The following is a 26,197-nucleotide window of genomic DNA, read 5'->3' as shown; positions in this document are numbered from 1 at the left end:
TTCTCCAGAACAAACCATACCATAGAATGGGACATAAGCTCCCTGCCCTACTTAGAGGAAGATTTCCGCTCCTGTATCATAAAAGAAGCCATGACAGTTATCCGTTCTAAACACAACCTAAATAGAAACTAAGGATTAATTCTGCCTGATATTTGGAAGACCCTCATAAGATCTTTAAGCATGCCACAGTTAAATCTTGCTGCTAATTACAGAACATTCCTGCATAACAACAGTTGACATCATACATGCTCCATGCATGTGATGTACTTGTTCTTCTGTTTTTTTTGTAAAAAATACAATTGTATTCAGTTCTTTCCTTCATGAACAGTTTTAGTGTTTAAGTTGTTCTTTATCTATTATTTATTTTTACCCTGAAGAAGCCAAACGGCTAAGTTGGCGAAACTTATCGGTATTTCTTACTTAGTTTCAAATAAATGTGACCTATATAAACCCAATTGAAGTTGAAAATAACTTTTAATCATTAGTATATAGAGTTTTAAGCAATTTGCTAATGTTGTGTAATGCAAAGAAATTGAATGTGGATTAAGCTTTAACTTTTTCCTGTTTATAGCGTGAAGTAAAGATAAAGTGTGTTTGAGTCTATCCATGTGTCTGAAAATTTACGTGAAATTTTAATGTCTTTGTCTTAGAGTTTAAGCGAAAATGCTTGAATGTTTGTATGGAGAATTAGACACGTGATTAGTATTGTCTCCATTGTTATATGTGCAGTTTAAATTTTGTAATTAATTTGTCTTAGAACGAATAAACCTCTTTGTTTTGTTAATAGCTTGCCTGATCTTGCCTTGCCGATGCACTGTCTTATAAAAATACAGAACCTGTGTGACTAAAGAATAGTGATAGCCACGACTGACTGATATTAAGAATTAGGAGTTTCTTGAATTAGAGTTAATTTAAGAGATATTTCTCATGCTTAGCTGAATGTTTCTCTTGCATGTAGGGGAAAGAAAAACAATTCTTTTGCGCAATCCTTAATGGCGCAGTAGTAAAGAAAAATAAATTTTCAAGGATCAATACAAGAGAAATACAGCAAGGTAGATTAGGGAATTGATTCCAGCCAGAAGTTTTCCTGTGTCTACACCTTGAGCACGTCAAATAGCTTACTTATGGCCTTGAGAGAAAGGGGAGTAAAACTATAGACTAAAAGGATTAAGAATAATCACAAGTTTTGTGCATGAAGAACTAGCTCAAGCAACAACTATAAACTCAGTATTACGGCAGATAAGAAAAGACATTAGAAAGGTGCAGTCCGACAATAAATAATAATAAATAACAAAATAATATCAATAAAATAAAAAATTAAAGGATAAAAGATAGATATCATTACAATAGGTAGAAAGTTCAGGAAAAGAGGACTTGAGTTTGTGGATGTATGGGATAAATTTCAAGGTATGAGAGAGCCATTTGTTGCAAATGGTCTGCATTTCGGTGAGAGTGGTAATATGAAGCTGGGCAGGCTGTTGAGGAGGAGAATGTTAGCCAGCCAGAGAAGCAAAAACTAGATGGTAGGACTGTCTAGATACTAGCCTTGGTGTGAGAAAATAAACAAAGGAAAACAAGATGGGAATACAAAGGATGGCTTTGATGGGAGTATGCATTTTGGAATGGTTTCATATTATTATCATGCAGATGGCGAGTTAGGCAGAACCATGTGACTGTACATGTTTGAATATGTCTATGATACTGTTTTGAACCATATGAAAACAACCAAGATAATAGTTGACAAGCTGTCTGCATATAGAGTACATGTTTGTTGATTTTGGTAGAAAAATTATTTAATAGAATTTACAAACAGTGCATTAACATTACATTTTGTGCGAAGTTAGGCAAAAGCACAAGAAAAACCCTAGACATGTTTGATTATGGTGATCATGCCATTAAAAACTAGTGTATTTGAGAGTCAGGTTTAAAGAGTCAGGAAGACATGAGAGAAATGGGTGACAACAAACTATCAAACATGCAACATGTGGAGTGTTGCAATTAGTTCACTATAACAGATGATGAAGTGTACAGTTAATGGTAGAAGATTAAATCTAGATAGAAAAACAGTGAGGAATATTTTGATGGATGATTTGGGAATAAGAACAATTTCTATAAAAATGATGGTTTAGGAATTTTGGTGAAGACCAACAGAAATGGCAGCTTGATGTCTGTTCAGTTCTTTATTCACAATTGGGTGTTTTTGATAGCATTACTGCTGGTGATGAAACTTGATGCTTTCAGTATGACCCTGAAACAAACGGCCAAAGCACATAGTGGAAAATATCTTCACAAGAGACTAAAAAAGGCACACATTTCATGATTGCAAATCAATGCTTGTTTAAGTTTTCACTTTGAATTCATTAAACAAGGATAAACAACAAACCAACATTTTTATTTAGAAGTACTAGTAAAGTTCATGAAGCAGTTCATAAGAGACCTTAACTTTGGTCAAATAACTGGATCATCCATCATGATGTTTCTGTACATAATGCAATAGTTGTTTGCAAGTTTCTGGTTAAAAAAAATCAATCACAAAACCAGGCCATCTTCCATATTCAGCAGACAACTCCTTGAGGTACTGCTATTTCCAAAATTGAAGAATATCTCAAAAAGGAAACAAATTTTCAGACATTTCTGCCAACCAGTGTTCATGTGGTGACAGTAATAAAAAGTATTCCAGATGAGTTCCAGTCTAACTAAGAGTACTGATGTGCAAGGGGATTGCTTTGAAGATAACATAGCCTAGTCTACAGGTAAACAAATAGTTTTCTGGTAGGATGCATTCTGAGAATTTATTACACCTTGTGTGTGTGCATAAATTTTATATAATAAAGTATATAAGGAAGTATTTTGATACTTTACAGATCACTCGCAGTAAATGGAGAATTTAAAAAGGTAGAACACAACACCTTATCCTTACGACTTATAGATATCATGTTCAGATTGGACTGTCTTTATTTACTAATGTTCCACTGGTCAAAACCCTTCAACTGTTGTCTGAAGCTTTCCTCTAGACATAGCTAAATTGTTTGATTTTATCATGTGTTCAAGCCACTTTATCCATAAAAACCAAACTTATAAGTAGATCGAGGTAGTTGCAAGGGGAATCATCTCTCCCCCTTTTCTAGCACCTGTAGTAACCAGAAGACTTTTTATTTGCCTACTAGATAACCTCAAACCATCATTTTTGGGTAAGCTATGCAGATGATGTTTTTGCTATACAGCCATACTCTGAAGCTGTTCTACCCTATTCGTAACCACAAAATCAAGTCTATATGCTCATGTCAAATTCATTTTACCATGTAGAAAGACATACACACAGAAAATTTGCTTTCTTAAACATCTACCTCCCCCACACTTGATAGATACATGAAGACTTTGCACAGCATCCTAAAAAAATAAAAAAGCCATTATCAAAAGTCTAAAACAGAACATCATCTGCTTTAATCCACATCATCCTAAAGTAAAAGTTGACACTATCCAAAGAATTATGTAGCAAAATGATCTCGTCTCAAAGAAGATCCAATGTATCACAGATAAATAATACAAGTTTGTTTCTAAGAAATCCAACCTTATTTGTAGTGTCCCAATTGCATATATTGCTGGAATCTCTGAACCAATTTCAAGGATTCTAACATATGGCATGTTACCTTCAACCATGAATAAAGTCTCTCTTTCTGTTAAACTTTGGACAAATAGGATATTTGGATAAGGAGAGACTGCAAAACCATCAACCCTACATCCTCTATAAAAGTCCCAAAACTCTAGTCTAGTGTAGCACCACAAAATTGAATATGGACAATTGAATCTTGTGGTCTAAGACCTGTCTTTTAAAACTGTATTAAAAATTAAGTTTAAAAATTTATGAAAGAGAGTACTGAAGTGCTGTTATATCACCACAATTTGAACCACAATGACTGTTTCCTTATTAATATTTGGAAAGTCTGATCCTTATTAATGGTAAACAATAACTTTTTTTACTGTACATATGTATAAACCTTATATCCGTTGTACTATGCTACTCAAGAACATGGTACATATCTCTTTTGAAATCCATTGTTGTCGTTCTGCTTTTGAGAAGGTCAGTTCATTGATGACGAACTCAGACCCTAGTATTTGGTTATATATAATTCAATAAATAAATACACGTTTTTTGTGCCTACACATTAATGCTTTTTTTTTTTTTTTGTATGTCATAAGTGCCTCCAAGGCAATGCCAGAGTATGATGTTGCTAAAAATTACACAAATGTCTTCATTAAGAAACTTAATATAAATAATTACCATATTCTTGAATGTCTTTTAAGATTACTTCTATCAATTCTTGTAAATTTTAATGACAGTTGATATTAATATAGTGATGATTAACAACCAATTATCAAAGTTTATTATTTTAATAATTGCTATTACACTGAACAATAATAGTAAATTGATTAATAAGCAGCTATCACTGTTTAACATGTTGGTAACACTAGTTCTGTTAATTATCTTAAAACATGAATGTCAGAGGAACAGCAAGGTGACTAATAGGTAATTTCTATTGTTGATCATTTTGATACTTTTGGCACATAGGTAAAAATATTAATACAGGTAGGCATTCAAAAATTCAGCCATCGATAATCCGGTTCCTTCAGATCTCTGGCATGGATTTCGGAGCACGCATTTTCCAATTTACTGCGTTGGCGCGCCACTGTTTCCTGTTTATGTTTTGATGGCACTGTAGTCGATAAGCATTGCGATAACCTGCTTATTCCTTCTAATTTTATCATTTATTTGCTGCCGTATAGCCCCATTATGGATTCAGCAAAGAAAAGAGATGGCGTAAAATGTAAACATCGTCCGTTGTCGATCGCAAAGAGAGTGGAAGTATTAAAAAAACTTGATAGTGGCATGTCTGTGCGAACCACTTAAAAACACATTTAATGACAGTGTATCAAAAAAGCAAATGTTTGTAAGGAAGTCAATGACGGAGGGAAAAAGTTCGGAACTGGACCAAGTTGTCATAACCTGGTTTATTTTATTTTATTTTTTTAAATAACGAAACCTGTGGTGAGATCATAATTAAAACAAACACACACATTAACCACAGTCAAAATTATTTAATTGTAAATATTTCATTCTAAGTATCTTAGGATATCATCAGTACAGTAGTTTAAATAAAAATAGGAATAACATACAGTTAGGGCGCATGATTACAATAGAATCTCATTAAATGTGCATAACATGCTAGAGAAGTAAAAAAAAAAAAAAACCTAATAATAATTATTTCACACAATTTTGTATGAAAATTTCCCATACTTTAGGAATAGTAAGAACATCATTGCGGTTTAAATTTGGTCTGTGTAGTAGGGCTTCAGAACTTTCTTTATATAAACGTTCATGTTTATATAAAGATCTATCTTGTCTCCCTCTTCACGATCATTCCCCATAAAGAAACAATCTTCTTCTTCTTCTGCAGCTTCTCCCACTTAAGTGGGGTCACTGTTTGTAATGAGTCTCCTCCACACCTTCCTGTCTTGGGCTGTCACCACATCCAAGTTCTTCATCTTCAAGCCCTCTTCTACCAGCTCCCTCCATCTCTTCTTTGGCCGCCCACGCTTCCGCCTTCCTTGCACATCCATCTGCATGACCCTTCTTCCCACATATTCGTCCTCCCTCCTCATCACATGACCAAACCATCTCAACCTTGCCTCCTGTATTTTTGCTCCTAAGTTCGTAACTTTCACTGTTCCCCTGACATAGTCATTTCTCAGACAATCCTTTCTGGTCACACCGCACATCCACCTAAGCATTCTCATCTCTGCTACTTCCATCCTGCTGATGTTATTTTTCCTCAGGGTTACAGTTTCTATAGCATATGTCATAGCTGGCCTCACTACTCTCCTATAAATTTTGCCTTTCAGATTGATCGGCACCCTCTTATCGCATAACACTCCAGCCATCTCCCTCCAGTTCCTCCAACCCGCTTGTATCCTGCATCCCACTTCCTTCTCAGCTCTTCCATCTTCTTCCACTGTTGAACCTAAGTATCTAAAGTCTCTCACCTTCCTGATGACATTTCCTTCCAGCTCCAGATCTGTCTCCTGGCCGCCGCCGACTGCGCAACACATATACTCTGTCTTACTTCTGCTCAGTCTCATACCGCTCTCTTCCAGTACTTTTCTCCATCTTTCCAGTTTAGTTCCCGCTTCTTCTCTTGAATCTACACACAACAAGATGTCATCCGCATACAACATTGTCCAAGGCGCATCTTCTCTCACCTCCTCTGTTACCACCTCCATCACAATATTAAACAGAAACGGACTTAATGCTGACCCTTGATGCAAGCCAACTGTTACTTGAAAACTTTCTGTCTGTCCCAAACAGGTCCGAACACTTGTCTTCACATTTCTGTACATTTCCCGCACCAACCTGACATATTTCTCCGGCACCTTCTTCTCCCTCAGACACCTCCAGACTTCTTGCCTTGGCACTCTATTGTATGCTTTCTCCAGATCAATAAATATCAGATGTAGCTCCCTTTGTTTTTCTCGATATTTTTCCATCATCTGCCATAACCCAAAGATAGCATCTGTTGTTGATCTACCAGGCATGAATCCAAATTGTTCCTTTGCAATCTCCACCTCCTTCCTCAATCTACCATCAAGAACTCTTTCTAGGATCTTCACTGTGTGGGACATCAACTTTATTCCCCTGTAATGACACAAGACTGTGCATCCCCTTTACCCTTGTAGATGGGAACAAGAGTACTCTCCCTCCATTCCTTGGGTATATTTTCCTGTTGGCAAACTTTCATGAACAGGTCCCACAGCAGGTCAATTCCCTCTTCCCCCAGTGCCTTCCACGCCTCTACTGGAATTTTGTCGGGGCCCACCGATTTTCCATTCCTCATCCTCTTCATGGCCTCCGTCACTTCCACTCTAATGATGTTCTGCACCATCCCCTCAGAAGGCTGCCCATCTCCTCTGAGAGTCCTTGCATTTTCCTCATTCAAAAGTCCCTCAAAGTATATTTTCCATCTGTTTCTTATGTCCACATCCCTCCATAATACTCTTCCTTCAGCATCTTTGATCTGCCTCAAAGAAACAATAGAATTACTAATTCAAAAATTTCCGTCTGATATAGTTGAATTGTTCAAGTTTGTTATTGCATCAGGTTACTTCACCTGGAAAGGTCAAATTTACAAGCAAGAAGAAGGAACAGCAATGGGATCTCCTTTATCACCAAACCTAGCACACTTGTTTCTAGAACACCTTGAGGAAAAAATATTCACTTTTGAACCCAAACCAAAAATTTGGTTACGATATGTCGACGACGTATTTGCAGTCTGGGATCATCCCGAACATGAATTACAAGTATTAGATTTACGGCTATTTGACTGCTTCTGTTTAGGAGTGCCCCAGTTTAAATGCCATTGGCTCTTTTCTCAAGGATTCTTAGGACATTGTAGATGTATATTTATCAATAAATATATGTTGCATAGAGGACAAGAAATTTGCACATACCTTTTTCTGGGTGTTGTGGCTCTTCTTCTTGCGCATTTTCCAAACTACTGTGTGCGTGTGTTGGGGGGGGGGGGGTTGGCAAGTGGGAGAATTGAAATAACAAATGGAAAAAACCCGTTTTTTTTTTTTTGAATAACATATATATACATATATATTATAAGGGATGAGCGGAGCATTTTTTATATTTATATGAGGTGAGAAAGGGTGAAAGGGGTTGAAAACAGCAACTGATTTTTGGAGGGGGAGGGGTTAACAGAAGCAGGCAAATAGCCATAAATATAATAGTTTGTTAAGAGGAGTAACATGGGAGTTTCCCAGAAACAATATCCATGAATTACAACTGTTTCTAGATAAAATTAACCTTCTTCATCATCGCATCAACTTTACGTTAGAAAAAGAATCTCCACAGGGTATCTCCTTTTTGGATTTACACATTCAAAGAAAAGAAGATGGTTCCATCACTACGTCTGTCTTTTGCAAGTCTACATTCTCAAGTCGCTACATTCACATCTTCTGCTCATCATCCATCTCAGAAAGCTGGCATTATTAAATCACTAGTTTCCAAATTCTGCTCCTCTGAAGAATCTCTAAACCAAGAATTAGATGTAATCAAAAATACAGCCATCCTAAATGGATATAATCCTAAAACAACTCAAAAAATCATCAGTCACTTTCCCACACATCAAAGCAGACAAGAAGAAGTCCACAGGATTCCCATACCTTACGTCAAAGGCATCTCCAAACGTCTTTCTAAAATTATGAAGAAATACAATTTTGCCACTACTTACAAACCTATCAACTATATTTTCAACCTGTTACCTTCTCCTAAGGACAAACTCTCATCTTTGATGTTGCCTGGATTTATGAGATTCCATGCTCATGCAAATTGTCTTACTTTGGACAGACAGGTAGGTCTGTTCAGAAATGCATCTCGGAACATCAAGACCACATTCGTCTTTTTAAACCGCAGAAATCTGGCCTCTCTCAACACGGAATTGAAAATCCAAGCCACAGGATCCATCAGGAAAAGTCTAAACTTTTACACAGATCTTTATATAAACATGAACGTTTATATAAAGAATTTCTGAAGAGCCCTACTACACAGACCAAATTTAAACTGCAACGACGTTCTTACTATTCCTAAAGTATGGGAAATTGTCTTACAAAATTGTGTAAAATAATTATTATTAGTTTTTCTTTTTTACTTCTGTAACACGTTACGCATGTTTAATGAGATTCTATTGTAATCATGCACCCTAACTGTATGCTATTCTTATTATTGTTTAAACTACTGTACTGATGATGTCCTAAGATACTTAGGATGAAATATTTACAAGCAAATAATTTTCACTGTGGTTAATACGTGTGTTTCTTTTAATTATAATCTTGTTTAATTTTCGTGTAAGTGAAGGTGTGGAAATTTTTGGTGATTTATTAAAGGAACAAGCCAAAATGTTTCATGAAGAGCTGGGATTGCAACAAAAGTGTGAATATTCAGAAGGTTGGTTGCATCGTTTCAAGTCGTGACATGGCTTACGTGCGGTGTGTGGGGAAAAAACATTCAGCAGACAAAGATGCGGCTAGTGCATATGTGGACGAATTTGCAAAGCTAGTTAGTGATCAACATTTAAGTCCTGAACAAGTGTACAATGCTGACGAGACTGCCTTGTTTTGGAGATGTACGCCAAAAGGAACTTTAACAACTGAGGATGCAGAATCGCCATCGGGGTTTAAAGCTTCGAAGGATCACGTCACAGTAATGTGCTGATCTAATGCTGCAGGTACCCATAGATGTAAGTTGCTCGTTATCGGAAAAAGTTTACATCCGAGGGCCTTCAAGAGTATGACACAGTTTCCTGTCCATTACCGTGCCAACAAGAAGGGGTGGGTTACTACTGATATTACATTGGATTGGTTTCAAAACTGTTTTGTTCCTGAGGCTCACTGTAACTCAGTTGGATTAGGCCCTAATTGCAAGATACTTCTTATTTTAGACAATTGTTCAGCACATCCAAAAGCCGATCTTCTAGAGAAAGATAATGTTTTTGTTGTCTACCTCCCACCCAATTGCACATCACTAATTCAACCACAGGACAATGGTATTATACGTTCTATGAAGTGTAAGTATCGATCCCTGTTAATGAGGTGCCTAGTGAGTTCAGTTAATTCAGGCACCCCAGTACAGAAGTTCATAAAAGAATTCAACATTAAGGATGCAGTGTACTGTGTTGTCAATGCGTGGAAGTCTGTGAAAACATCAACACTGAAAAATGGATGGCATAAATTGTTGCCAAGTTTAATGTTTACTTCTCATTCTAATGAAGACACCAAAAATAATATTGCAAGGTTTAGGGTTCCCAAAAAAAAAGCAGCTTATACAGGAACTTCTTGCTTATGTTAAAGATGTAACTAATCCTGATGCCAAGGAGCTTTCATCAAGGATAAATGAAGATGTTTTAACGGAATGGATGAATGTCGATGATAATGTGTCTACAGTTCATCATTACACTGATTCTGGAATTGTAGATATGGTTAAAAGTCTGGAGAGAAATGCCTCTACAGGTAGTGATGAAGATGAAAGCAGTGACGAAAACGAGGAAGATGTGAGAGAAAGAATCTGTATTGACAGGTTAATTACGTTGACAACTGAACTGCTGGCTGAACTAGAGCAACAAAGTTTTGTCAGTGAACTGAACAAGAAATCATGAATGTTTACTTGCTCCAAGATAAACTTATTAGAGAAAGACCCAAATATATGAAGCAGCAGTGGCCACACTTGATAATCCACTGCCATTAACTTCAAGTCAACTAGATGTGCTGTCACTACCATCAACATTTTATTAATTAAAATTCTAAAGAACTATTTTATCCTGTTGAACTAAAATTCTGTAGATCCGTTATATTTAGTTTAGTGAACATTAAAATTTCATAAGCTTTTCATTTAGTGTTTAATTTTCTTTCTTTAAAGGACTGCACAGGTAGTAATTTTCCGTTAAAACTATACAGCAAATAATATACAAAAAATATACAGTATCCGAAATCTGGCACCCTTCAGTTTCAGATTTTTGAATACCTACCTGTAATGTAAAAAAAGTTTCTTTAAATACATTTTTTTAATTTTTTTTATTTAATAATTATTATTATTACACTTTAGTACCAGAGGGAGGTTAATGATTTTTTTTATTTTATTAGTGTGTATTTATTTTGCATTTCTTATATAGTTCAGAAACCCTGCACTAGAGGCAAAACATGAACTTTCACAAGCCATTTCACTTCACAAGCACTCTGCTTACTGGAGGCATTTCAAGCCTCCAATAAGCAGAGTGCTTTCATCATGGGCAAGATAATTATCTGCCACTTAAACACAATTATAACATCCATGCCCATGGTAGGATTTCAACCCACAGTCTGTTGGATGGAGAGTAGATACGTTAATCATTCAGCCAACCAAGGCTGGGAGACCTATTTACACACCCATTTAATTTCTTCGTGAATCTGAATGCAGTCGGTTATGACAATGGAGAAAGATTCAATCAGGATGTATATCATGTATTCAAAACCAATATTAAGCAAAAATGGAATCCACCTATGCTAAAAGATTACTACTGAACTCTAAATGCTTCGTCTATAAACATAAGCAAATCAAATGCTAACCTTATATTTTTAACGCACATTTATATTTAAATGATACAATAAAATTATTGTATTATAATTTTATTGTATTATGATGATATAACAAAAGTACTGGTTTCAACTCTCCCAAATTTCCTCCAATTTTTCTAATTTTGGAATTTTTTTTTCGGGGGGGGGAGATAGTCTATCCATTTATTAATTAATTCAAAAAACATATCTCAATATTCACATACCAAAACATTCACTTTTCCAGCTTTGAAATCACATATTGTAGAATCTCTGTCAAACTGATCAATTCCTCCATGTAAGGCCATGCAATTATATGATGCTTTAATCAAATCTTTCAGAAGACCATCTGCATTTTCTTGTTTATCAACAAATACAAGGGCACTTCCTTGCTCCTGGTAATATCCAAGTAATTCAAGAAGTTTCAAAAACTTTCCTTCATCTTCAATAAGAACCTAAAAAAAGTAAATTAAAAGAAAATGTTTATCTTATTTAGTTATCAAAACGTTACAAAATTATGTAAAAGAAAAAATACTTATTTCTTCGCTGTGAGTACTGTTAGAAATCAGAAATAAATATATATCACAGCTACCTCTGAAAAAAATGCAGGGGTATGAGCCTTAATTTCTGTTGAAGCCTTGCCGCTCACACTTTAGAGATAATCATTCTTATTAAGAGCCATACAATTAATATATATGCTAAATTATCTGAATATCTTCAGAATGTTATGAAGCAGCCTGAATGTTTAACATAATTGGTTATTAGAGATACAAACGTGGCATGAAAAAGACCACATTTGGAAGGTAAAGTGTGATTCCCACTTTATTTAAACCCTTGCAGTATTAATGTGCTAGAACTGTCCAACTATGGCCAGTTCTAGCACATAGCATTTTGAATGAGGATATTATAGATGTATTTTAATGGAATTTGCATTTTTAATATGCCTATTAAGATATTTGCTATAACAATTTTTAGAATTTTAAATTACTCTATGTTTATATAAACATGTTCATGGCAGACTGTGTCACACAAGTTGTGCCTCAAACAGGTCTGTATTTTCATGCTACAATAAAACTTATTTTGGTTTGCAACTATGGGATTAATTCCAGTTGTTTCTAATCACTAATTACTCTATTTTTCACTACATAGAGTGCACACGAATTGTGTGTGTGTGTGTGTGTGTGTGTGTGTGTGTGTGTGTGTGTGTGTGTGTGTGTGTGTGTGTCAGGGCTGGTTTTATCACCAGGCAAACCTAGGCAATCGCCTAGGGGCAATAAGACGTAGGTGTATGTACGTGTGCTTGTGCGAGTATGACAAAATATATATAGAGAGAGACAATGTATAGGGGCACCTAAATTTTCTTTGCCTAGAGGCATCGGATACTCTGGGACCGGCAGTGGTGTGTGTGCATGCATGCACGCATAAACAAAAGCAAAAATAAATAAACAAAACAAAGCATATTTACTTTATTTTGCTTGCATCAATGCAGTATAATAATTGTAGGGAGAGATGAGCACTGGACAAATTTTCATGTCTTACCTGAAGGTCAAGTACAACATGAGTTGTTTCTTCCTTTCATAAACATGTCCAGTAAATCATCTTACTAGGTTTTATCCAATGCTAACAGATGATCTGTTCATCTAAAAAGTAATACAAAAAAAATTGTTGAAGCGTAAAGAAAAAAATCAAAAGGATTACTAGTATCTTTTCCCCTTCTACAGCTAAGAATCAAAAACAAGTGGGAAAATGAGCAAAGGGCTAACTACAGAAGATGTGTCAAAGATTGTTTTTGTTCATGATGGTATCAGCATCCAACAGCAAGGAATGACTGACATTAATGACTTTTAAGGGTCAAAGCTGTATAACTAAGAGGAGACCTCCAAATAGCCTTTAAAGGAATGCGGAGAACCGACCAGGGCTTCTGACCTAATGTCCAATCCTTACCTTCTCGAAGTGCACCCTGTTGGGTATCTATCTGGAAACTGAACAAAAGAGGATGAGCTGGCAATTTGGGATTTACCCGACCAAATTGTATTCTTATTGGCTTAAACCAATATATAAAATGATGGTACAACATGACAAAATTTCATGCCGGCTGGGGTGTCGCCCAGTTAAAAAAGGCCCCCAATTGTTTTCGCCAGGGAACCTGGGCAAACAGCGAAAAGTCATCTACCGGAACAAATCTGAAAACACACCCCAACTCAACATCACCAGAGTTAAAGATCGGTACTATCAACATAAGAAGCCTGAATGGCAAAGAAATGGAGCTAGCTGAAGAATTAGATAAGTACCAGATCGGCATAATAAGGGGTAACTGAAACTAAAAAGACAAAAACTGGTGAGATCTTTCTGAGCAATAAATACAAAATGTTATATTCAGGAAATGACAATCAAGGAAAAGAAGAAGAACCATAGTATTCAACACAAAATACGAGGCTAATCTTCTTGAATGGCAGAGAGTCTCAAGTAGAGTGATGTGGGCTAATATCAGAATGGGGAATTGGACTATGAGACTTATTTGTGCCTATGGTCCCACAGAAGGTTCTACTAAGGTAGAAGTGGAGGAATTTTTTGATGCTACAGAAAAAGCAACTGACACAATGAAAAAGGAAAAGTTGGTCCTTGTTGGGGATCTAAATAGCAGAGTACCAAATGATTGTCAGACATACAAAAATATTTTGGGAAAATTTGGAGAAAAGAGCAAAGCCAATAACAATGGCAAACACCTGTTGGATCACTGCTCACGACATGGACTGGTTATTACTAACATCATGTTCCAACATCAAAATGTGCACAAATTCACATGGAACGAAGAAGCAAGGTATAAGAAAAAGTCTCATTGACTAGGTTATTGTTGATAGTGATGTTTTCTCCCTGGTGCAGGATACCAGAGTACACAAAGGATTTGAAATTGGAAGTGATCACTATTTAGTCTTGAGTAGGAAAAAATTGAATTCCATATTGAAAAGAATAACATGTAAGAAAGTTTTAAAGAGAATAAAAGTTGAGCAGCTCTCAGATATGAACTGTAGACTAAAATATATAAAGATTATTGAAGAAAAAATTAGAGTTTGAGAACAGAAACCAAACCTTGGAGATTCAGTGGCAAGCCTTGAAAAAAACCTTGATTGATTCAGCCAGAGAGGAATGTGGTGAGATGGCCTGCAAGGATAGAAAAATCAGAACTCCATGGTGGACACAGGAAGTTAAAGAGGCAGTGAAGGAAAAGAAGAAAGCATATCGAAAGTTCCTATCAAATAAGTCAGCTTGTGCTCTTAGAGAATATAGAGACAAATGTAAGAAAGTGAAACACTGTGTAAAACAAGTTAAACAAAAGTTATGGGAGGACTTTGCCAAGAACATAGAAACTAAATATCAAGAGGGTGGTAACATATTCTGGAGGTTGTTGAAGAAGCTTAGGAATTGAGGAAAGAGTGCTGTAAAAGGAGTTAGAGATGATAAAGGTGACATGAAAACGGGAGAAAAAGATATCCTTGAAGTATGGAGCAATTACTTCGAAAAATTGCTAAATGAAACAAGGAGTGATCGCACAGTGGTAAAAAACACTTCAACAGGCATACAGTCAGGAATACATTTCCATACTTGAAGTAGAAAAAGCCATCAAAGGCTTGAAATGTGGAAAGGCAGCAGGAGTAGATGATATTCGACTAGAAATGCTGAAGTATGGTGGTATAAAAGTCTTATGGTGGCTACACTGCATAGTTCAGAAAGCCTGGACAGAGGGACAAATTCCCGATGATTGGAGTAGAGCTCTAATAGTACCCTAATATAAAAAGGGAAATAAAACTGAATGTGAGAATTACAGAGATATTTTCCTACTGAGTGTTCCTGGCAAGATCTATGCAAGTATACTTGAGAAATGGTTGAGAAGAATTGTGGAAGAAAAGCTTGGGGAAGAACAAGCTGGATTCAGGCCAAATAGAGGCTGTCAGGATCAGGTCTTCACTTTACGACAAATAGTTCAGAAAGCATGGGAATATAACAGATATCTGTATTTAAGTTTTGTCGATCTGGAAAAAGTATATGACAAGGTGCCAAGAGAGAAGCTATTCAATACACTACAGTTACATGGTGTCGATGGGGCATTATATCAAGCAATACTTAGTCTTTATTTGAGTTGTAAGTCAGCAGTTAGAATTGAAGTAAGTACAGGAAGATGGTTTAATGTTAAATCTGGTGTGAGACTAGGATGTACATTATCCCATCTGTTATTCATTATCTATATGGATCACATTATGAAGGAAACTGGTATTAAACATGATATCAGAATTGGAGATATTACTGTCTGCTCTTTGCTTTATGGAAATGATGTTACACTTCTAAATAAATCCGCTTCAAGTCTGCAAAATTCCCTGACTAAATTGAATAACTGTTGTAATAGATATGGTATGAAGGTCAGCAATAAAAAGACAAATACAACGAATTGTTGAAATGTCAACTGTGTTGTGAACGGGGAACCTGTGGAACAAGTGAAACATTTCAGCTACTTAGGCACGATTTTTAGTGAAGATGGTAAATTAAATATGGAGATACACAACAGAATCAACAAAGCTGGTATAGTCAATTGAATAATTTCATATGGAATAAGAGAGAAATTAGTCGGTACACTAAATTAGCTGTATACAAGACAGTGTTCAAACCAGTTTTAACTTATGGATCTGAGAGCTTAGTCAGAAGTAAAACACGTGATCAAAGACTAGAGACCGGAGATATGAGAGTCCTGAGAAAGATTAGAGGCACGAACAGATGGCAATATCATATTAAAAAAGGAGGATATTAGGAAAGAACTTGACATTGTCAGCATCCAGGAATGCATTAGCAGAGCTAATCTCAGGTGGTATGGTCACTTAAAAGAATGGGCGAGGAAAGATTAGCAATACTAGAGTTCTCTGCCAGGTTGGCAGGGAAACGACCCAGAGGAAGAGCAAGATATAGGTGGATTGATACAGTACAAAGTGCCCTAGATGATAGAAATATAAGATCTGAGAATGTTGGAGTCTTGACAAGTAACAGGCTGATTTGGAGGAAATTTTTAAATAGGAAGTTAGTAATGATGTAAATTTTTCATGTAGTACTATCATATCCTGTACACCCCATGAGGGTACATGTCTGGAATTTGATGATGATTTACTTTTTTTTATATGTGGCTCCCAACCATGAAAAATATTCTGAACATCTCCTGTTCATCTACCTCAATTTTGACATGCATCTCTGTCACATCAGCAAAATCTCCACCAGGATTTTATATTGTCTCTGAAGTTATAGTTCATAATCTTTGATATAAAGAGATAGATAAGCAAAACTTTTATATTACGAAGCACCCTAGATCAGAACATCTTTTGACTACATCTATTTTTAATTAAAAATAAAGTAAAAATTTAATTAAGTGGTTATACATATTACTTACTATGAAAATAGAAAGATTACCAAACCAAGCCTTAAAGTACATTAGGAAAAAAAAAACCAGGAAGTCTTCTTAAAAGATTCAACGATGACTTCTAAGGCCAGAACAGGCCACACTAGACCTAAATCCTTGATATGCATGATGATGACATATCACTTACCTCTGTTGTGCTTTTGACAATAATGATCTTTGAAATTTGGAGGGGAAATTGCAGATGGTGATGGATATGATGAGTATGATAGTAATGATAACTGGTAATTAACTTAAGGAATTTACAACACATAAAACAAATATTAATTAAAGGAAACTTTAATGAATACCTTCAATATTTCGGCAACGTCACGTTGCCATCTTCAGGAACATACAAATATGGTATGTGCACGCAGGCACTAACAAAAGCAAATGAGGAAGAAGACAAGAAACTAATATTGTTCCTAAAGTCCTAATGGTGCCCAACAGATAGTAATGATAGGTAAATTAGTAAGAAGTAGCTGCACTGAATTTTGAAGTTTAAAACAGATATGAATAAAGGAGTTAAAAGCATAAAAATAATAGGATACCATTAAAAGATGAGAATAAATCCAGTAATGAATGATGTGATATGATTAGTAAATAGACTACAAAACTTGTACAATTTTAAAATAAAAAATATTAAAAGATTAAAAACTAGAATGTAAAAACTGTAAAGGATAAAAAAAGAATGTAAAGGCTTTGAAAGAAAACATAAATATATACAAATATATGATAAAAGATGAAATCAATTTATGAGGTGAAGTAAGGCCATTTTGTGAAAGCCATCATCAGAATAAAAGAATAAAATTTTGTACAAAAAATTTGGTAGGCTGTGTCAATGCCGTTAAGGTATTTTGATTGGTTGACAATTTTGTCTTATTCGGGGAGCTCCCAGAAATAAATAAATAAATAAATAAAAAGAATTGCAGTTAAAAGACATGTTCTGATATCTAGGATGCTTCACTTGGATAATACAACTAGGCTGAGGGAATATGGACTGCAGAGTTTGGTGGATAGAAGAAGGAGAGGTGATATGATTGAGACTTTTGAACTGTTGAGAGGTGGTTACAGGGTTGACACTGGGGAGTTCTTTCGCTTGGTTGAACAGTGGGAGGGAGTAATGATAAGAGCCATCCCTGGAAGTTATGAAAGGAAACTGTGAGCAAGAGGGTGAGGAGTGGTTTCTTTGCATGGAGAGTGGTTGAACCGTGGAATGCATTGCCTGATGGAGTGGTGAGAGCGAGAATGGTCAATGAGTTTAAGGAGTGGTATGATAGACTTTGTGTTTCCTAGGGGGGGGGGGACCTCCCACGAAGAGTCTTTTGACTCCATGGAGGCCTGAATAATAATAAAAACTATTTCTTTTGCCTCTGCCACCTTCCTACCATCAGCACTGATTAAAGTCATCCTACCAGTCATTTTTTTCTCTTAGTTGCTACACAATGCACTACTGACATTCTTTCCTTGTAGCTTCTCAAGCCATGGTACTGCTCCAAGATATCTCCAAGTCTGTTATAATTACCAGCCTTATAGCTAAACATAAAGCCTTTCTTAACAAAGAATTCCAGAAGTTTAGTAACTTCCCAGAACAAGACTGAATAGTCACTCTCCTTGGTTGGAGGCAGAGTGTCTACCTTGGTTACATATTCTGATGCTATATCAGATCCAGCACTTTCAAAACCCCTGGTCCCTCTGTAGCAAGTTGTTTCAGGTAATTATCTCTTAGCAAACATAAATTCCACCCACTTCAAAGTCTCCCATTACAATTGTTCAATCTACACTCATTGTGCTAATTATGCTGATAAATGGAATCTGCATTTTCCTGTGGACTCCCTGGTCTATAGAAATAACCAACAATATATTTTGTCCTACTGTTCTATCTCATGCCAGTTAGCTTCATATGAACCCCTCCCCCAGATCTAAAATCCTCTTTAATTTCTAATTTTGTAGGTTGTGGTTTTTTGGCTATCATCAGCAATATACCATCACCTGTCATATTCCGTTTATTCTTCCTGAAAATGTGCCCAGAACTAATCTAAGGTGGCATGGCCACTTTAACAGAGTGAGTGAGAAGGTTATCAAAACAGGTGTTTGATGACAGGAAACAGACCTAGAGGAAGACCAGGGTCTGGGTGGATTCATGCAGTCAGAAGTGCCTTAGAAGCATGAAATCTTAGATATGAAAATATTGGAGTGCTCACAAGTAACAGACTAATTTTGAGGAAAATTATTGATAAATGATTAATACTAAAATAATTCTAATCATATAGTGATGGCATAGCAGTTTGAACACTCCTTGAAGATACATATCAGGAAATTGATGATGCAAACTCTTCCATGCCATGTAAGAAAAATTTCTGTAAATCTAGGGAAATTACTTATGCTAGTTCTATTGATATAAACTCTCAAATGCAAATTCAAGAAGCAATTTGAAAGATGATAAGTTAATTATTTCAAAGACAAGGGATGAAATTTTGTAGTCAATTTCAGAACTTGGTTACAGTTAACTTCTTGTGGAATGAGAAATTGAAAGTTGTGTTAATGAGCAAAGAATATCATATAAAAGGCAGATGGGGGGAATTAAAACTATTAAATGTTTTAGATGTAGTAGACTAAGTCACATATCTAAACATTTGCCTAAATAGACCCCTAAATCTTCAAGAGATATGAACTGCACTTATGAAGGTTCTCAATCTTTATGTGTTGTGCAGAATATACCTAGAGAAGAGATGAAGAATTCTATATCTTTTCAGTCACAACTTGTAAGATTTTAACCCTTTAACTGCTACGGTCAAGTTAACTCGAGTGCAGAAAAAAATGGCGACCTTGCTACGATCGAGTTAACTTGATTTGAACTTTCAATGTGTAATACTGATTTAATTTAGTTTGTGAAAGTATTTGAATTGAGCAGGCTTATAGTACTCGCTTATATTTACAACAACAATCTAGCAGATTCAGAACCATTAAATTTAGTGGAGACCAAAATTGTAGGACTGTCTTGTAAAGTATTTTTTTGATACTAGAGCACACACTTCAGTGATTATTTGTCAGTTTTTCACAAACTTTTAAGGAAAAATTTAAAGGGTTACATGCAAGGCTTGTATGATGAGATAAAATTGAAATGCATATTTAACCATGACCTACCACAAAGAAAATCTCAGTAGAAATATTCTTTCCTTACTTTTCTGTTAATGCTTTGCATGAGCTGCACGTCTCCTAAGCAATTTCTATTTGTTAAATGTTGTTTTAGGAGAAGAATTTTTGGTTATCCATGGTTACTGTTGTAATTTTCATATGGAGTTATTTCTCTGCATGGGGTTGACCCATCTTACAAATTCTCTACCGAACCATCTTAAAGTGTTTGCTTTAAATAAAGAAGTCCATAAAGTTTGTTTGCTGACTGAAAATACTAAGGATATTGAAGCAGAAGATATTTCTCCTTTTGATATTCTGTTTGAGAGGATGATGGGCAGAATAAATACTGAGGATGTACAGTGGATTCTGATTAAATGGGCCACATCGGGAATAGCATTATTTGGTCCAATTAAGTGAAGTTGCAAATCAAGACTTTAAAATGTGCGTGTACTATTATTATGTGACACCTCCAGGGAGTCCAAAGACTCATCGTGGGAGGGCACGCTACTCTACTTCACTAAATACATCTCATCCCCTCCACTACTACTCAATTCTCCAAACTATGACACCAAACTACATCAATGCCATCTATCGCCCATCATCACCACTAACAAGTGTATTTTTTGTCTGTAAATTGTGTGTGTTCTGAAGGCCGATTTGCCTGTACATGGGATGAAAAACCCTGCTACTACCGCTTGAGATCAGCTAACTCACCTTCACAACTGAAAAAGCCCGTATAAGGATTCCCCTCGTCACGACGAGGATCGAACCCAGGTCTTTTCCAATCGAAGGGCAATGTTCTGCTATTCTTCCAATTGCGCTACAGTGGCCTTAAAGTATCTCCCATAATGTAAAGTACATCTCCTTGCAGACATGTATAATGCTATGCATTAAGGGAAGAGCCACCACCCAGACTGGTTTCGATCTTTATTGAGGTCTTATCAGTGAGAGCCAGACCCAGAGGTGGTACATAAGACAAATTACAAGTTTTTCATTTATTGAATAGCAAAACTACTAACTTATAGATAAAACATTGACTACAAATAAAAGAAGATAAAGCATTGCCTTCCTCCATGACATAAAGAATAATAAAATTTAATTAATTTTCTAGTATTCTGAGGGCAGGCACTAGTTCAAGCTTGTGAGTGTCATCCTCACCATTTTTGTGGTATTCTAACATTCTGTGAAGCTTTGATGCAATTTCTCCATAAATTCTTCCTCAAAATTTTCATTTTTATTCTAGTATTGAAGACTATCAACAATGGATGCAAACTCTTCATAGTTTCTGATGCGGTTCACGTCTAATGAGATGTCATTTTCAATATCTACTATCCATGCCAGAATGCTTAAAACTAGTGAGAAAAAGTTTTAAATGATATTGTAGCTTATTCCTCACCAACACTATCGGCCATAAGCTGTATTGAATGTAAAAGATTATTAACTTGTGCGCTGATCTCCTAAGCAAATCAAGAACCGGTAAAATAAATTTCTGTTGTAATTCCACATCCTAACTCAGTTAATTAAAAAAAAAAATCTGATATCATCCATGCATTTTTGTTCACATGATACTGAACTGGTAAACTCGCTATTCTATTCCCTTTAAAGCACCAAAGTCTGCACCCCCCCTTCCCCAATAACTAATGGCTTTTGTTTACTAGTTCCTCACACATCTGAACAGCATAATGCTATTACATGCTCTATTACTAGCACTGATCCAAACAGTGCAGCACTTTATAACAAGGGAACCCCCCCCATTATGGTATGTAAAATAGACCTGTTTCATCAGCATTACAATGTCATCATTGTAATCACTAAATTTTTGAAGAAAGATTACGTATTTTTTCTAATACTGCATATGATAGAAGTTACTAGTTGGCCCAATTAAATGACACTGTCTCAAATAAATGACAAAAATTCTTGTTATATTTTTATTGTGTTTTTGTTCTTCCAGACATGTCCCAATTACCAGAATTTCCTGTTTATTGTATCTTAATGTTTAAAGCATTTGAGAAAGAAATTCTCTGATACTTTTACTACAGGTATATTTGGACTGTCTTGTACAAATGTGGTAGTGTTAAATCTGGAATGAACACTTAAATTGTCTTTGAGTATTTCATTCAGGATTTAACTAAAGTGCAAAGAAATCTCCTAAAAAAGAATTACTTGTAAACAGATAATAATAGAAATTCTTGTATATATAGTAATAATAGTCCATTCATATAATTTTTCTATGTAAATATTTTGTAAATGGTCCTTAAACAACTGACAAGAAATAAAGTAATGTAAGGTGACTTTGTAACAACAAGGTCAGAGTTTAGAGTAAACTACTGTAATCCGATTATAAACATGACCGCAGGCAATTGCTATATGAACCCAAGGCACATGCAAGCTGCCCATGCAAAAACGCAATGAAAGGGGAAGGTGTAGTGTGCAAGGAGAATTAGGTGGCGGCTGCAAATCAACAATGTATTAGGGAGAACAGATATGGAGCATATAAAAGTCTTAGCGATGCGAGTTCGAGGTCTTTTTGCCCTTTTCATTCCTAGTTCAGGCTTTGGTGCTTTCTCCCCTGCGGTTTTCCGTGTGGTGGTCGTAGCTTCGAGGCGACGGAGTCAAGTGGGAGTCGTTCAGCGGCAATAAAATAATCAAAATAGTGGGCTTGTCTGAGCATGGTCATCCATGAGATGGGACAAACAGCGTACACCGAAACTTCGTATAGCTCCAGCCGTACCCTTCTGCCAGACAGATTCTTCGACATAAGGTAAAGAAGTGATCCATGATTGCAATCATGGATCACCAAGAAGTCAAGGCAAGGAACAACAGTGTGATGAATAGGGTGATGACCTGAAAGAAACCTACAAGAAGACACGATGAAAAGTATCTCCTAATGAATTCATCTGGTTGGTAACGTAAAGCTTTACTTCTTATTGTATTGTGTAATTCTTAGGCCAGAGTGAGCTACAGTGTAAGGTTTCTTGTGGATTAGACTTGTTAAGACAGATTTTAGGAATTTAGTACCTATTCCTCTAACAAGGATCTTTGTAGTTATGGAAGTGTAGAGTTACAAGAATTGTCATTAGTTTAAGCTTAGTTTGAATTCGATGTGTTGTATGTGCATTAATTGAGGAAAACGTAGGGCATTCATCCACATATTTGTGTTTAAGTAATCGGGTTAAGGACAGTTTGGATTTGTTAATATCACCTAATGAGAGATACTGATTGTGAACTAGATCTTGTTTATTAATTTTTGCATAATTAATTTCAGGGACCTTCATTTAGCTTAGTTCTGATTAACATGTATTGTATTTTAAAATGAATAAATTTCTTTGTTTCTTAACCCAAAATACGTGCATGATCTTCCAAGCCAATGCACCACCTGCTAAAAATATCGAACCTGTATAAGTAAAAACACGGGAAACGGTTACGATTGCTGTTTAGAAATAATTAAGGGCTTGTTTAATGTTGATATTTATTGGAATTGTGATAATCTGTAGGTCAAATCCTTGACAAGAAGTTCTCTCTTGTATAGGAATCAAGATAGCGCAGCTAAACAAATAAATTTTCTTGATTCCGAAAAGGACTTGTCCCCAGAATTTATAGATCAGGGAAAATTCTCCTTGTTTGAAGACTTTGCACACGATTTAAGATTGAAGGAGGCCATGAAAGATTACAACAAAGGCGCAGCGGACAAGGGATATAGTTGAGGGTTAAACAAGACAAGATTTATTTTTGAAAAAGTTTTAAGAGGTAGTTAATAATCAAGAAATTTAGAGATTACACATGTATGTAAACAAATAACATTAAAATTAAACAGAAAGAAATAACAGTAGAACACAGATAAACCTGTTTTCATAAAGTAGTACCAGACACCTCCAAAGTACACTGAAATACTTAAAACTTTGCTTCAGCAATATTTAAAAACTGACATTACTGAAAGAAGACAAAAACAGATGAAATCTTTTAAGCAACAAATGACTGCTATGTTCAGGCAATAACAATCAGGAAAAGAAGGAGTAGGTATAATATTCAACACTGAAGATGAGAAAAATCTTCTTGAATGCCAGACAATATCAAGTACAGTGATGTGGAGAAATATCAGAATGGAGAACTCAAAAAAGAGACTTAGCAGAACCATCTGTGTGTCTAAGGTCGCACAGAAGATTTACTTAGGAAAAAGTGGAGGATTTGTTTGAAGAATTAGAGAAGCCAGTAGGAAATGATTACAGACATAAAGAAGTGTTTTGAAAAAAGCTGGAGAAAATAGCAAAACTAATAATAGTAATGATAAGTACCTGCTAGATTTCTGTTTATGACATGAACAGAAATCTAGCAGGTACATGATTAGCAGGTCGGAACATGCTAACATCATGTTCCAACATAAAAACAAGCACAAATTCACATGAAGCGAAGATGGAAGAAATAAGAAAAGGCTAACTGACTATGTTATTGTTGATAGCAATGTTTTCCCACTGGATCAGGACACAAGAATATACACAGTATTTGAAATTGGAAGTGATCACTATTTCATTTTGAGAGGAGAAAATTGAACTTCATACTGAAAAGAAAAGGGTGTAAGAATGTTTTAGAGCAACTTTCAGAGGTGAACTATAGACTTGAATACACAAACATTATTCACAAAAAATTAAAGAGTTTGAAAACCTTTGATGGATGCAGCCAGAGAAGAATATGGTGAGGTTGTGTGCAAGAACAGAAAAATCAGAACTCCATTGTGGACTCAGCAAGTTAAAGAGGAAGCGAAGGAAAAGAAGAAAGCATAGCAAAAGTTCCTGGAAGTCAGTCAGCTTGTGCCCTTAGAGAATGCAGAGAAAAAATGTAAGAAAGTGAAGCACTGTTTAAAAAACTAGCTAAACAAAAGTCATGGGAAGACTGGTAAGAACACAGAAAATAAATATCAAGATGGAAAAATATTCTGCCGGATAGAGAAAAAAATATTGTAAAAGGAATCAGAGATGATAGAGGTGAGATGAAACTCAAGACAAAGTTATTGTAGATGTCTGGAGTAATTGCTTTGAAAGACTGCTAAATGAAATACACAGTTACAACATGGTAATAGAAAACAATCAGAAGTTAGAATTGAAGCAGTTACAGGAAGATGGTGTAATGCTACAGATGTGGGACAAGGTTTTATATTATCTCCACTGCAATCAGGAATACATTAGTATTTGAAGTAGAAAAAAATCTTTAAAACCTGAAATCTAGAGGCAGTTAGAGTAGACAATATTTGACTAAAAATCCTTAAATATGGATGTATAAAAGTTTTACAGTAGCTGCAATGCATAATTTAGAAGGCCTCATCAGACAGTCAAATTCCAGATGATTAGAGTAGAGCTGTCATAGCACCCAGCTACAAAAAGGGGAATAAAACTGAATGTGAGAATTGCAGCTACTGATTGTGTAGTGTAAGGTTTATCAAGTATACCTGAGAAACAGCTAATAAAAATTGTGGAAGGAAAGCTTGGTGAAGAACAAGTTAGATTCCAGACAAATTTTCAGAATAAGATTTTCACTTTAAGACAAATAGTTGAGAAAGCATGGAAATATTACAGATCTGTATTTAAGTTTTTGTAGCTCTGGAAAATGCATATGACAAAGTGGCAGAGAGGAAAGTTGTTCAAAACACTACAGTTATATGATGTACATGGGACATTATAATAAGCATTACTTAGTCTATATTTGATTTGTAAGTCAGCAGTCAGAAAATAAAGTATATTATGTTTAGGGGATTAAAACAATGTATAGGGGATTCGTATAGGAAAGTTGTTCAAACACTACAGTTATATGATGTACATGGGACATTATAATAAGCATTACTTAGTCTATATTTGATTTGTAAGTCAGCAGTCAGAAAATAAAGTATATTATGTTTAGGGGATTAAAACAATGTATAGGGGATTCGTCGCTAGAGGGCTACATGGTGTGTAGTGTTTTCAGAGAGCTCCCAAAAGCTAAGTATAATTTTGAGTGAAAATTGGAATATTATTATTATTATTATTCTGACACCTCCAAAGAGTCCGAAGACTCATCGCAGGAGGACACCTACAACTGTCTCAACTGATAAAACTGTTTCAACCACTACATCGAATCTCTACTACAAATCATCTCCATCAATGCCATCTACCGCCCACCTCCACCACAACTGGTATTCTATGTCTGTAAATTGCGTATGTTCTAAAGGGCCGATTTGCCTGTATGTGGGATGAAAATCCCAAGTTTCCAGGAGAAAAAACCCTGCTACCTCCGTATAAGATCAGCATTTTAAGGATACCACATGGAATTCTAATCCATAAATTGCAACATATGGGAATGGATATAGGGTTGGTGAGATGGATAGGTGGGTGGTTGATTCCACATACAGGTGATTTGCCTGTATGTGGGATGAAAAACCCGAGTTTCCAGGAGAAAAAACCCTGCTACCTCCGTATAAGATCAGCATTTTAAGGATACCACATGGAATTCTAATCC

The 26,197-nt window shown here is 35.7% G+C and overlaps 1 protein-coding gene across 3 annotated transcripts in view; it reads right to left on the bottom strand.

Annotated features, from left to right (window-relative positions):
* Positions 1-26,197, bottom strand: part of Prp5 (pre-mRNA processing factor 5) — a 593,106-nt gene that overhangs the window by 175,791 nt on the left and 391,118 nt on the right. For all 3 annotated transcript variants that reach the window (XM_090403381.1, XM_090403382.1, XM_090403383.1), the window contains exon 14: positions 11,370-11,597. In XM_090403381.1, the coding sequence (XP_090259507.1) occupies positions 11,370-11,597 (228 nt within the window). The remainder of the gene's footprint in view (positions 1-11,369; positions 11,598-26,197) is intronic.

This window comes from Typopeltis vanoorti, chromosome 14 (assembly GCF_054136105.1).
Source record: "Typopeltis vanoorti isolate ZY-2024b chromosome 14, IOZ_Tvanoo_1.0, whole genome shotgun sequence".
Taxonomy (NCBI): Eukaryota; Metazoa; Arthropoda; class Arachnida; order Uropygi; family Thelyphonidae; genus Typopeltis; species Typopeltis vanoorti.
The sequence above is the reverse complement of the archived record's forward strand: the minus strand, read 5'-3'. Positions and strand labels throughout refer to the sequence as shown.